Raw genomic sequence first — 13,080 nt, 5'->3', positions numbered from 1 at the left:
ATTACTATTAGCAATAGTAGTATTATTATAAGGCAGTGAGCTAGGAGAATTGCTGGCATGTTGGAAAAATTGCATAGTGGCATTTCTTCCTTCTCTTTACATTTTGAGCCTAAAGTCTGCTGGGGTTGACTTCACCTTTCATCCTTTCAGGGTCAGTAAAATAAGTACCAGTTGAGCATTGGGGTCAATATAATCATCTAGCTCCCTCCTACAAAATTTTGACCCTGTGCCTCTATGTTAGAAAAGATTATTAGTAACAGTGATGATAGTAGTAGTGGTGGTGGTAGTAGTGGTGCTGGTAGTAGTAGTAGTAGTAGTAGTAGTAGTCTCAATACTACAAACAAAGAATGGGCACTTTGATTTGCTTCTTCCACAAAGGTAACAACAGCTTAAGTTAATTCCTCCCCCAGGCAATTTTTTAGAATTATTATGACTCATCACATGATAAAAAAAAATGTGAGATCTCAAGCGCAAGATGTCAATCCAGACTGGCATTAAATAGTCTTGAGGTGTAAGAGGGGTTTTAGCACAAAATTGTACAAGGTTTTTATTTTTTTTTTAATAAATATTGTCATTTAATAAACAAAAAAAATTAAAAAGAACACTACTATACAGTATTTCATGACTTGCTGGCTGTCAGGTTATAACTCTCTCACAATTCAAGATTTCCTTTGCAAGAGATGTCATCCACATTAAACAATGACACAACAATATTGCACAGCGGTCTCACAAAATTCCATTGTAAGTGAAAAGTGAAACCCATTGCCTCAAGGAGGCAATGACAAGTGACTGAGACCTTTGGTGATATGCTGTGCTTGAAAAAAACCTGTCAAGCCAAGCGAAACCATTGTTGTGGTCGATGCAGCAGGCACATTAAAAGCAACCTTCAAATGTTGGGTTTTATGGAGGCAACCCTGACTGAGGCCTTTGGCAATATGCCATGCTTGAGAAGACCCCTCAAGCCAAATGAAATCATAGTCATGGTTAATGCTGGTGTCATGTAACTGGCACCCGTGCTGGTGGCATATAAAAAGCACTCATTATACTCTTGGAGTTGTTGGCGTCAGGAAGGGCATCCAGCTGTAGGAACCAGATTGGAACCTGGTACAGTTCTCCAGTTTACCAGTTTCGGTCAAACAGTGTAACCCATGCCAACATGGAAAGCAGATTGTTGTTGTTGTTGTTGTTGTTAAGCAACAAGATGGGTAAGGGTGATTAGGTGATGGTCTAGGGCTTAGGGGCAGGAGACCCAAGACCTTGGAGAAAAAAAAACTTTGGTCGTCTTGTAGTCAAGGGCTCTTCGTTGACACCTGACACCACTGGGAGGTGGCCCTCAAAGTCGCTGGAAATGGAGATCTCCAGTTCCAAATTCTTGAATGGCTGGAAAGCAGATGATGATGATGGCGACAACGACTACACCCAGTTTAATTTCCATTTAACCATGCTTGCATGGATCAAACAATTCATTGGGAAAGATTTCCCATAACCAGATGCCTTTGCATTTGCCAACCCTTGCATATTTCCAAGGAAGGCAATATTTTTCCACGGCTTGACATGTTTTTGCAGAAGACTACAAACAAGGAACACCACATGTCACGGTCCTTCATCATCTGGTACACGTATCAAAAGACTAAAACAGCAATTCAAATTATTTAGCATATGTCACGTTTTCTTTTTGACAAAGTATTTAAGGCAGGTCGTTCTTCCTATTACCAACCATTTTATAGTACATTATTCTGCCACAGGCAGTAGAAACAATGTCAACATCTGAGCTTATTTTCATTATAAAACAAAACAAAACAAAGCGATAATATACTTCATTAATTTATTGAAAAATAATAAAGAATTTGCTTAAATCATTAAATATTTGTGTTTCATTATCATCTTTTCTCTTTCTTTTTGGTTTTCTTTGATGATTTTCCTTGTACTGTGGTGGCTGCATTCTTAGTGAGCCTGCTTTGATGTCCTGTTTCCTTCAGATGATCGAATAGTTTGTTCCGTGAAGGATAATCTTTACCACATACATTACAAAAATGCAATGCCTGTAGAAAACAAGATAGAGAGAGATTTCTTAGTCGACATGTGGCAAATTACATAGCATTTTGTTGCTCTTTTAAGTAAATCTATTAATTAAATGTGACAAGATAGAGATATATTTTAGTTGATTTATTGTATAGGCTGGGTAAAAAGCACCCATGCTGGGTTCCACATAAAAAGCACCCATGTTGGTGCCACGTAAAAAGCACTCATGCTGGTGACACATAAAAAACACCCATGTTGGTGCCACGTAAAAAGCACTCATGCTGGGTGCCACATAAAAAGCACCCATGTTGGTGCCACGTAAGAAGCACTCATGCTGGGTGCCACATAAAAAACACCCATGTTGGTGCCACGTAAAAAGTACCCATGCTGGTGACACATAAAAAACACCCATGTTGGTGCCACGTAAAAAGCACTCATGCTGGGTGCCACATAAAAAGCACCCATGTTGGTGCCACGTAAAAAGTACTCATGCTGGTGTCACATAAAAAAACACCCATGTTGGTGCCATGCAAAAAGCACCTGTGCTGGTCCCACATAAAAAAGCACGTATGCTAGTGCCACATAAAAAGCACCCAATACATTCTGTAAAGTGGTTGGCCATAGACACCATGCCAAAACAGAAAATTAGAGCCTGATGCAGCTCTCGAGCTTGCAAGCTCCTGTTAAAAACCATCCAATATGGAAAATGGACATTAAATGATGATGATGATAATGATGATGCTAGTGTATAAGCCAATTAGGTGTATAAGATGATACCAGAATTTCCTTTTAAGATATAAGCTTTGAATTATATTTGCTGTATAAGACTATCATCATCATCAGACTACTTGGCAGTATTTTCCCTGGATGCAGTGGTTGGGAGGTGCCTGAGGTGGAGTCCCAAAGCCTCTGTGACATTTGGAACATCATCCTTATTGCCAAGTGCTTTTGCTGGAAACATGTTTTAAAATATGTTGATAAAGTGACACCATCTGTGCTTGTGCCATGTAAAAAAAATTCAGCCACTCTGGGGGTGTTACAAAGGGCATCCAGCCATAAAAACCATGCCAAAACAGACACAGAAGCCTAGTGCAACCTTCTGCCTGACCAGCTCTTGTCAAATCGTCCAATCCATACCAGCATAGAAGATGGATATTAAATGATGATGATGATGATAATGATGAAAGTACACTGCATATTTTTTATTTAGTTTGTAAACTCTATATTACTCTTTTACTCTTTTTTTACTCTTTTACTTGTTTCAGTCATTTGACTGCGGCCATGCTGGAGCACCGCCTTTAATCGAGCAATTCGATCCCGGGACTTATTCTTTTGTAAGCCCAGTACTAATTCTATCGGTCTCTTTTGCCGAACCGCTAAGTAACGGGGACATAAACACACCAGCATCGGTTGTCAAGCAATGCTAGGGGGACAAACACAGACACACATACACTCATATATATATACATATATACGATGGGCTTCTTTCAGTTTCCGTCTACCAAATCCACTCACAGGGCTTTGGTCGGCCCGAGGCTATAGTAGAAGACACTTGCCCAAGGTGCCACGCAGTGGAACTGAACCCGGAACCATGTGGTTGGTAAACAAGCTACTTACCACACAGCTACTCGACTATCAGTAGAGCTATGTTTGGGTTGTGACACACTGGTAACACCCTAAACCATAACATGTCAATGTCCGGAGTTTATATATGGTGTTTAAGATGACCCCTGATTTTGAGGTGACTTTTTTTAAGATTCAAATTCCAGCCTGTATACTAACATATAGAGTAACACTACTTACAAAACATTTCATTTATCTATTAATTAAGTCTGGCAACAGCTAAATCAATTAATTAAATATGAGGAGATAGAAATAGTCATTAATTAACTACTATCTTATGTTATGCCTTAAAGAAAGATGAGATGATCATGGCAGGAATGTCTTAGATCATAAGTCTGCTCAATTACACCTGAGGTTAAACAACTATGAGTGAAACTCTGCATGATTACTCAGTCTGCTAGATATAGCAGTCAAATCTCCCACCAATCATGCTCACAATATTGTTATGTCTTGACCCTTTCACATGCAGATTACCCTTTTAAATGTAAAGCTTATTTATTGACATTGTTTTGAATTAACCAAACATTATCTCACAGCTTCAAGATTCTAATGATGTGATTGTTTGTTTTTAGAATAACATTGTAAGGTGCATGTGAGAGGCCAGATCTGGCCACTTTGAACACTAACAGGTAAAGTACTTGTGGCAGATATGGCCAGTTTAAATGCTCAAAGGTTTCATACGGAGAGGACATATTGATGAGTGAGTCATGGTTGGAACTCTTGTTTATATGACTACTGAATTAGGGCTGACCTGAGATTAAACTACAGCAACAACAACAGTGATAAAAAAAATACAAAATATATACACAAGCAGGAATGGCTGTGTAGTAAGTAGCTTGCTTATCAACCACATGGTTCTGGGTTCATTCCCACTGCGTGGCACCTTGGGCTAGTGTCTTCTACTATAGCCTCGGGCCGACCAAAGCTTTGAGAGTGGATTTGGTCGATGGAAACTGAAAGAAGCCCATCGTATATATGTACATATATATATATATGTATGTGTGTGTATATGTTTGTGTGTCTGTGTTTGTACCCCCAACATTGCTTGACAACAGATGCTGGTGTGTTTACATCCCCATAACTTAGCAGTTCGGCAAAAGAGACCGATAGAATAAGTACTAGGCTTCCAAAGAATAAGCCCTGGGGTCGATTTGCTCGACTAAAGGCGGTGCTCCAGCATGGCCACAGTCAAATGACTGAAACAAGTAAAAGAGTACAAGATAAGGACCAAGAATATTTCCGCCACATACCGTATCATTTTGCATTGTTTTCTCCTCCGTTGCATTTGTTGTGCTTTCCTCTGTTACATTTGTTGTACTTTCCTCTGTTATGTTTTCTTTATTCTGTAATGTTTGCCCATCAGATTTTTTAGATACGCTCTCCTCCACAAGATTTTCAAAAGTTTTAATCACTCTAGAAAGAAGAAAATAGAAGAAACAAAAAAAAATGAGAAAAAGAAACACAGTAAAGAGAAAAATAATTTTAATAATAAAAACTTTAAAAAATGTAACATTTATCTTTTATTTGTGTCAGTCATTTGGCTGTGGCCATAATGGAGCACTCTCTTGAAAGGTTAATCAAACAATTCGGCCTCAGTACTCATTTTTTTCAAGCTGAGAATTTATTTGACCATTCTCTTCTGATGAATCATTAAGTTACAGGGACAAGAACAAATCAACATTGATTGTCTGCTGGTGCCACATAAAGAGCAATGGTGCTGGTGCCACATAAAAAGCACTGGCGTCGGTGCCACGTAAAAAGCACTGGTTCCACGTAAAGAGCACTGGTGGCACACAAAGAGGAGTGGTGATAGTGTCACATAAAAAGCACTGGTGATGGTGCCATGTAAAGAGCACAGGTGACGGTCCCACATTAAAAGCACTGGTGCTGGTGCCATGTAAAAAGCACCCAGCACATTCTGCAAAGTGGTTGGCATTAGGAAGGGCATCCAACTGTAGAAACCAGGCCAAAACAGAGTATGGAACCTGGGGTAGTTCCTGTCAAACCATCCAACCCATGCCAACATGGAAAATGGATGTTTAACAATGATGATGATGATGCAAGACAAACACACACACACGTGTGTGTGTATATGTACATACATACATATATATATATATATATGCGCATAGGCGCAGGAGTGGCTGTGTGGTAAGCAGCTTGCTTACCAACCACATGGTTCCGGGTTCAGTCCCACTGCGTGGCACCTCGGGCAAGTGTCTTCTACTATAGCCTCGGGCCGACCAAAGCTTTGTGAGTGGATTTGGTCGATGGAAACTGAAAGAAGCCCATCATATATATGTGTATGTGTGTGTGTGTGTGTCCAACATCACTTAACAACCGATACTGGTGTGTTTACGTCCCAGTAACTTAGTGGTTCGGCAAAAGAAACCGATAGAATAAGTACTAGGCTTACAAAGAACAAGTCCTGGGGTCGATTTGCTCGACTAAAGGCAGTGCTCCAGCATGACTGAAACAAGTAAAAGAGTATATATATATATACATCATCATATATATATATATATATATATATATATATATATATCATCATCATATATATATATGACAGTCTTCTACACAGTTTCCATCTATTAAATTCATTCACAAGGCATTGGTCAGCTCAGAGTTATAGGAGAAGATACTTGCTCCAAGATGTCATATGGTGGGACTGAACCTGAAGCTACATGGTCGCAAAGCAAGCTTATTAACCATACAGTCATGGGGAAATATTTAATATGAGAAAAAGACTAAGACGAGGACAATTTTTTTTTAAAAGGACAAAACAAAAAACTAAAAGAAACTGTAATAAGAAAAACAGAATAAGAAAAAGAAAGGTATGAAATATCCTTTTCAACCCCCAAAAAACTGGCCAAAATAGTAATCAGACAGAAAACAAAATGAGGAAAAAGCACAATAAAGAAAAATGAGATGAATTTTAAGGTGTAAGGTAAGAGAGGAGCGGAATCACCCAATGAAAAGAGGAAATCTAGAAAACAAAGAGTCCATTTGGAGATATGTTGTAACAGTCTAGGTTAATGGGTGCAATCAATTAGTTGGTAAATAATAAGCCAATCGTTCAATGCCATGAAGACATAGACACATAGACATGGATACAAATGGTTCCCATAGAAATGGATTTGGGGAAAGCAATATAGAAATATTCAAGAACATTACTTTGGATTGTAAGTATAGACAATTGCAAATATGCATCTCTCTCTCTCTCTCACTCTGTCTTCTCTGTCTCTGTCTCTCTCTTTGTCGCTTGCTCTTTAAATGTATATTTATTGAAAAGCAGTAAGAGATGTACTTCTGGCTTTGGTCCCACTGCACAGCACCTTTAGCAAATGTACTTTGAAAGTGGAACTTGTTAGGCAGAAACAGTGTAGAAGTCTGATGCATCATCATCATCATCACCACCACCATCATCATCATCATCATTATCATTTAACTTCCATTGTCCATGCTGGCATGGGTTGGATGGTTTGACCAGGGCTGGTAAGCTGGATAGGCTGCACCAGACTCCAGTCTGATTTGGCATGGTTTTCTATGGCTGGATGCCCTTCCTAATACCAACCACTCTGCGAGTGTAATGGGTGCTTTTACATGCCACAGCACAGGTGCCGTTTGCGTATGTCTATATTTACTTAAATGTGAGTGCATGTGTGTATGTTTGCGTGGGTATATGAGTGTATGTATGTTGTGAGCCATGTGGCCTAATGGTTAGGCTGATGCATACATAATCCTAAGATCATGGGTTCAATTTCTGGACTGGGCATTTTGCTCTAAAGCAAAACACTTCATATGGCTCTACAATCAGTTTGACACCTGAAATGCACCTGCACAGGTAATATCAATTTGATGGAGAGAGTAGGCTTATGATCACTACAAACAATTCACCTGTGCAAGTTATTTAGCAAGAAATTCAGAATTGTCGTTCTCAGATCAAGAGATATCCATTAGTGTATGTAGGTATTTAACATATATTTTACCTTGCTTGCATGGGTCAGACGGAATTTATAAATTCTGTCTTGTACAATGAATGTTAAATACCTAAATAAATTGATTACATCAACCCCAGTGCTCAACTGTTACTTATTTTATCAACCTCAGAAGGATGAATGGCAAAGTTGACCTTCATGGAATTTGAACTCAGAACGTGGCAGATGCCAGCACCGCCTGACTGGCGTCTGTGTCGATGACACGTAAAAGTACCGATCGATCATGGCCATTAGCCAGCATCCTCTGGCCCGATGGCACGTAAAAAGCACCCACTACACTCATGGAGTGGTTGGCGTTAGGAAGGGCATCCAGCTGTAGAAACACTGCCAGATCAGACTGGAGCCTGGTGCAGCCTCCTGGCTTCCCAGACCCCGGTCGAACCGTCCAACCCATGCTAGCATGGAAAACGGACGTTAAACGATGGTGATGATGACGAATGTAAAGATGAAATTCCTCTAAGCATTTTGCCCAGCATGCTAAAAATTCTGCCAGCTTACTGCCTTAATTTCTCTCAAAATATTGGATAAATATTTCAACATTTTTACCAAATATATTTATTCAGTTCAGTTTTCTATCTATTCTGCTAGGTGGACTGTTTTAAAAAAACCAAGTGCAAGTTAATTATAATTTAAAAGAGCCAGAAGGTAGTATTATCATCTAGCTGACAGGTTAATCCCTAGAGCTGTACCAGTATAGACAAGTAACAAGCTTGGTCTAGCTAGTGACTGAAGGTGATGTGTCTGTATGTGTGCATGTATTATGTGAGAGGTGGAAGCGGGGTCTATATCACCCCCCACAACCCTGCTACAGCTGAGGTGTTTGACTGTACATCTTTATCTTTTTTTTTCCTCCTTACGTTGACTAATGCATAGTAGGAGTGGGAACAGGGGCTGCTAAACTTCCATGTCAATGAGAATCGGGTAAAGGAAGGGCTACTGTTGTTACTCTTTTACTTGTTTCAGTCATTTGACTATGGTCATGCTGGAGCACCGCCTTTAGTCGAGCACATTGACCCCAGGATTTATTCTTTGTAAGCCCAGTGCTTATTCTATCAGTCTCTTTTGCTGAACCGCTAAGTTACGGGGATGTAAACACACCAGCATCGGTTGTCAAGCGATGTTGGGGGGACAAACACAGACACATATAACATATATATATTTTTATACATATATACGACAGGCTTCTTTCAGTTTCCGTCTACCAAATCCACTCACAAGGCTTTGGTCAGCCCGAGGCTATAGTAGAAAACACTTGCTCAATGTGTCACGCAGTGGGACTGAACCCAGAAACATGTGGTTGGTAAGCAAGCTACTTACCACACAGCCACTTCTATGCCTATATGTGTATATAACCATCATTTAATGTCCACTTTTCCATGCTAGCATGGATTGGATGGAATTTGTCCAAGCAGACTTTTCTATGGTTGGATGGCTTTCCGGTTACAAACCTTCACCTGTTTCTAGGTACGGAAATATTTCCCATAGGTCTGACATGTTTTACACGGAAGACTGGAAATGAACAACATCACTTGTATGAAGGTGATGCTCACCTACAAGTAACATGTCATGGTATGGCAAGGGTAGCACACACACAGAGACATATATATACATATATAAATATACATGTATATACATATATGTGTGTGTGTGTGGATATACGGGGTAGCCCAAAAGTAGGTTTACAGTTATCACATAGGCACTTTAAATTTGTTTTAAAATATTTTATTACATTCAAATTTCTATCTTACACACAGAAAAGGGAGCTTGACAAAATTAACTAAATTAGCATAGAATAAGGGTTTCATATTTTTTATAATTAAAATCTAAGCTGTTAATATATGAATATGAAAGAGATAGTTGAATAACTGTAAACCTTTTTTTGGGCCACCCTGTATATATATATATATATATATATATATATATATACAAATATATACACACACACACACACTTATATACATATATATGTGTGGATGTGACTATGTGTTACGAAGTTTGCTTCCCAACCTATGGCTTCAGTTTCAGTCTCACCGTGAGGCAATGGGCAAGTGTCTTCTACTGAAGCTTTGGGGCAACCAGAGCCTTGCAAGTTAATTTGGTAGGTAGACAATGAAAGAAGTCATCCCATTTGTGTATATATATCTATATATATACATACACACTAGACTACCTGTGACTCGTTGGGAAACTCTGAGTTTCCCAGCAACGGAATTTTGTTTCATGGGGGTTTTTTTCCCAGGTTATTTTGCATGCTTTCAATGAATGTGACTTTGAAATCACGTGTAAATGGCTCCTTTCCCCGGAAAAGGAAAGATTTAGCTGCTATTTCTTGCATGCCCTGCTACCACGTAACAGGTATTTTGGGTTCTTTATAGCAAATGGCTGTTACATGGTAGCAGAGCGTGCTAGAAATAGCAGCCAAATCTTTGGAGGTGAGAGACATTGAATGCACTCAAAAAAAAACTGAGGTTATGAATGGGTCTTTTTTGAAATATTTACCATATTTTTTAAAGTCATTTTCACTTTAAAATATTTTTTAAATATGCCAAAAAAAATGTTTATAATGGTATTCACTTGAAAATAATAATAAAAAAACATAAAAATATTGTCTGTTTAAGGAAAGCTAAAATATAAATACTTACAGTACAAACAGCTTATATTTTTGAAATCACATTCACTTAAAAATATTTCTAAATGATTAAAATATTGTGTTTAACAAAAGCGAAAATAGAAACATTTACTGTAAAAAACCCCCAACAAATCGTATGTTTTCGTTGTCAAGGCTAATAGAAAGATAAGAGTTTCTTTCCTTTCAGGATAAAAATTATTTTTGGAACATTTTCTCATTGTGCACTGTTTTGGATATTTATACCCTGAAATCTCCAATATCTTGAAAACCAGTTTACAGATTTATGCGAAACTTGATTCATTCTGTTCGTATTAAATTTGAGGGTAAACTTAATTTATAGTATTTTCCCATTATGCTCTGTTTGACTGAGTAACATTGCAAGCAAGCAAGATTCAAACTGACCTTTAACGTATTATATATATATATGTATCTATGTATGTATGTGTCTGTATTTGCGGCCCACCACTGCTTGACAACTGGTGCTGGTGTGCTTATGTTCCCATAACTTAGCAGTTCAGTAAAAGAGACTAACAGAATAAATACCAGGTCTAAAAAAATAAGTATCTTCTTCTTACTTTTTCTGTTCCTCTGGATGATTGTTGATAATTACATCTTTTTCATTAACTCTAACTTTTCCTTCAAAATCTTGTGCCAATTTGGAAGCTTCTTCAACCTTTTTCTGTTCTTTCTTCTTATCACCACTATCACTGTCATCATCATTTTTCTGTAACAAAAGATGAGAAAAAGATCAGATATTATTGCGATAAATATTATGGCAGCAGAACCTTCAGCACTCCACATAAAATGCTTTGTAGCATTTTGTTCTTCTTTACATTCTGAGTTCAATATTTGCCAAGGTCAACTTTACTTTGCATTCTTTCAGGGTCGATAAAATAAGTATCAGTTGAGCACTGAGTCAATGTAATCGACTTACCCCAACAACCCTGAAATTACTGGCCTTGTGCCAAAATTTGAAACTGTTATTATAATAAATGCTTAGGCGCAGAAGTGGCTGTGTGGTAAGTAGCTTGCTTACCAACTACATGGTTCCGGGTTCAGTCCCACTGCATGGCACCTTGGGCAAGTGTCTTCTACTATAGCCTCAGGGCCGACCAAATCCTTGTGAGTGGATTTGGTAGATGGAAACTGAAAGAAGCCCGTCGATATATGTATATGTTTGTGTGTCTGAGTTTGTGCCCCAACATCACTTGACAACCAATGCTGGTGTGTTTACGTCCCCGTAACTTAGCGGTTCAGGAAGAGAGACCGATAGAATAAGCACTAGGCTTACAAAGAATAAGTCCTGGGGTCGATTTGCTCGACAAAAGGCGGTGCTCCAGCATGGCTGCAGTCAAATGACTGAAACAAGTAAAAGAATAAAAGAACGGCGAGACAGCAGAATCGTTAGCATGTTGGACAAAATGCTCAGCGGCATTTCATCCATCTTTATGTTCTAAGTTCAAATACTGCCGAGGTGGACTTTGCCTTTCATCTTTTCAGAGTCAATAAAACAAGTAACAGTCAAGTACTGGGGTTGATGTAACCAACTTCCTCATCCCTCAAAATTTCAGGCCTTGTGCCAAAATAAGAAAGGATTATTAAACTAAATACTAACCATGAGATTGCAATTCCTCAGACTTAGCAAAGAAACGCCCCCCCCCCCCCAATATTTACAGTGTTTCAATCGGATTAATCTCCAATTGTTACCAGGTCTTTATTCCTGGATGCAAGCATAGTAGTAACATATCGGACTGGATTTGAACCAGGAACCCTTATTTTAAAACAGAGTGTTTTGCAACGTTAGCTTTCAGGCCACATTCCCAGTTAGAGGGCAACTTCTAACTCCCGTTGGGAAATAACTAAACAATAAGAGGGCTACAACCAGGAAACACACATTTACACACAAACAGCTAAAATAAATAAATATACTCCACCTGAGCAAGAAGTCTCTGTTGTTTTTTCTTTTTCTTTTGTTTTTTTGACATTCTGGAAAAACAAAACAAACAAAAACAAGATTTATCAATCACTGAATGAAAATTTAACAGTCTGGAAATCAAACCAAAGCCATGTGTGTGTCTTCACTTGCAATACAGTAGATCTTGCTAACAGCACCCAAAAACCCAGTTATAGTGGTATCAAACCAAGCTACAAATTACCATAAAACCTCGAGTATAATCCACATTTCCCCACCAAATTTAAAGGTCAAAATCCCTAGTGTGTACTATATATGAGGTTAAAAATGAAAAATATTTTCTAAGCAATGTCCAAGTCTCTATTTGCTGTCTGGCTATGTGTATTCAGACGCATTTTGTGATGTCGGACGCAAAAAAACCTTAAGCTAAGCTTGAAAGCAATGAAGTCATAAAAGAATCATCCATAACTTGCAGTAAGCAACATTTATTAAACGTTATTACTGTTATTTCTTTATTTTCTGCAAACAAAATGCACAAAAAAGCTACACGTTTGCATTATGTTATATATACAATAATAATAAAGGACGTTACCGTATACATTTTTACAAACCAAGGACGTTATATAGACCTCCTTGACTCAAGTTAGAGATGGGGTGAGTATTATACACAAGGTTTAGGTTTTTCAGAGGTACAGCCCCCTAAAAATCTCCTGCGTATTATACTCAAGGGCGGACTATAATCGAGGATTTACGGTAAGTCTATCACTCAAGAACAGTTTTAATCTATTGAACAGACTTTCACAGTTTCCATCTACTCAAATTTACTCACAAGATTCAAGTCAACCCAATGTTATGGTAGAAGTTTGTTTCAGGTGCTGTGCATTGACATTGAATCC

The 13,080-nt window shown here is 38.4% G+C and overlaps 1 protein-coding gene across 1 annotated transcript in view; it reads right to left on the bottom strand.

The window, feature by feature from the left end:
- Positions 1 to 1,808: 1,808 nt before the first annotated feature.
- LOC115223476 (dnaJ homolog subfamily C member 21) overlaps positions 1,809 to 13,080 on the bottom strand; it is a 55,334-nt gene continuing 44,062 nt past the window's right edge. The window contains exons 11-14 of the mRNA XM_029794074.2: positions 12,207 to 12,258; positions 10,848 to 10,996; positions 4,896 to 5,058; positions 1,809 to 2,042 (exon numbers count right to left, since the gene is read on the bottom strand). Of these exons, the coding sequence (XP_029649934.1) occupies positions 1,881 to 2,042; positions 4,896 to 5,058; positions 10,848 to 10,996; positions 12,207 to 12,258 (526 nt within the window). The 3' untranslated portion in view covers positions 1,809 to 1,880. The remainder of the gene's footprint in view (positions 2,043 to 4,895; positions 5,059 to 10,847; positions 10,997 to 12,206; positions 12,259 to 13,080) is intronic.

This window comes from Octopus sinensis, linkage group LG23 (genome assembly GCF_006345805.1).
Source record: "Octopus sinensis linkage group LG23, ASM634580v1, whole genome shotgun sequence".
Classification (NCBI taxonomy): Eukaryota; Metazoa; Mollusca; class Cephalopoda; order Octopoda; family Octopodidae; genus Octopus; species Octopus sinensis.
Note: the sequence above shows the minus strand (reverse complement) of the source record. Positions and strands in the feature narration are given on the sequence as shown.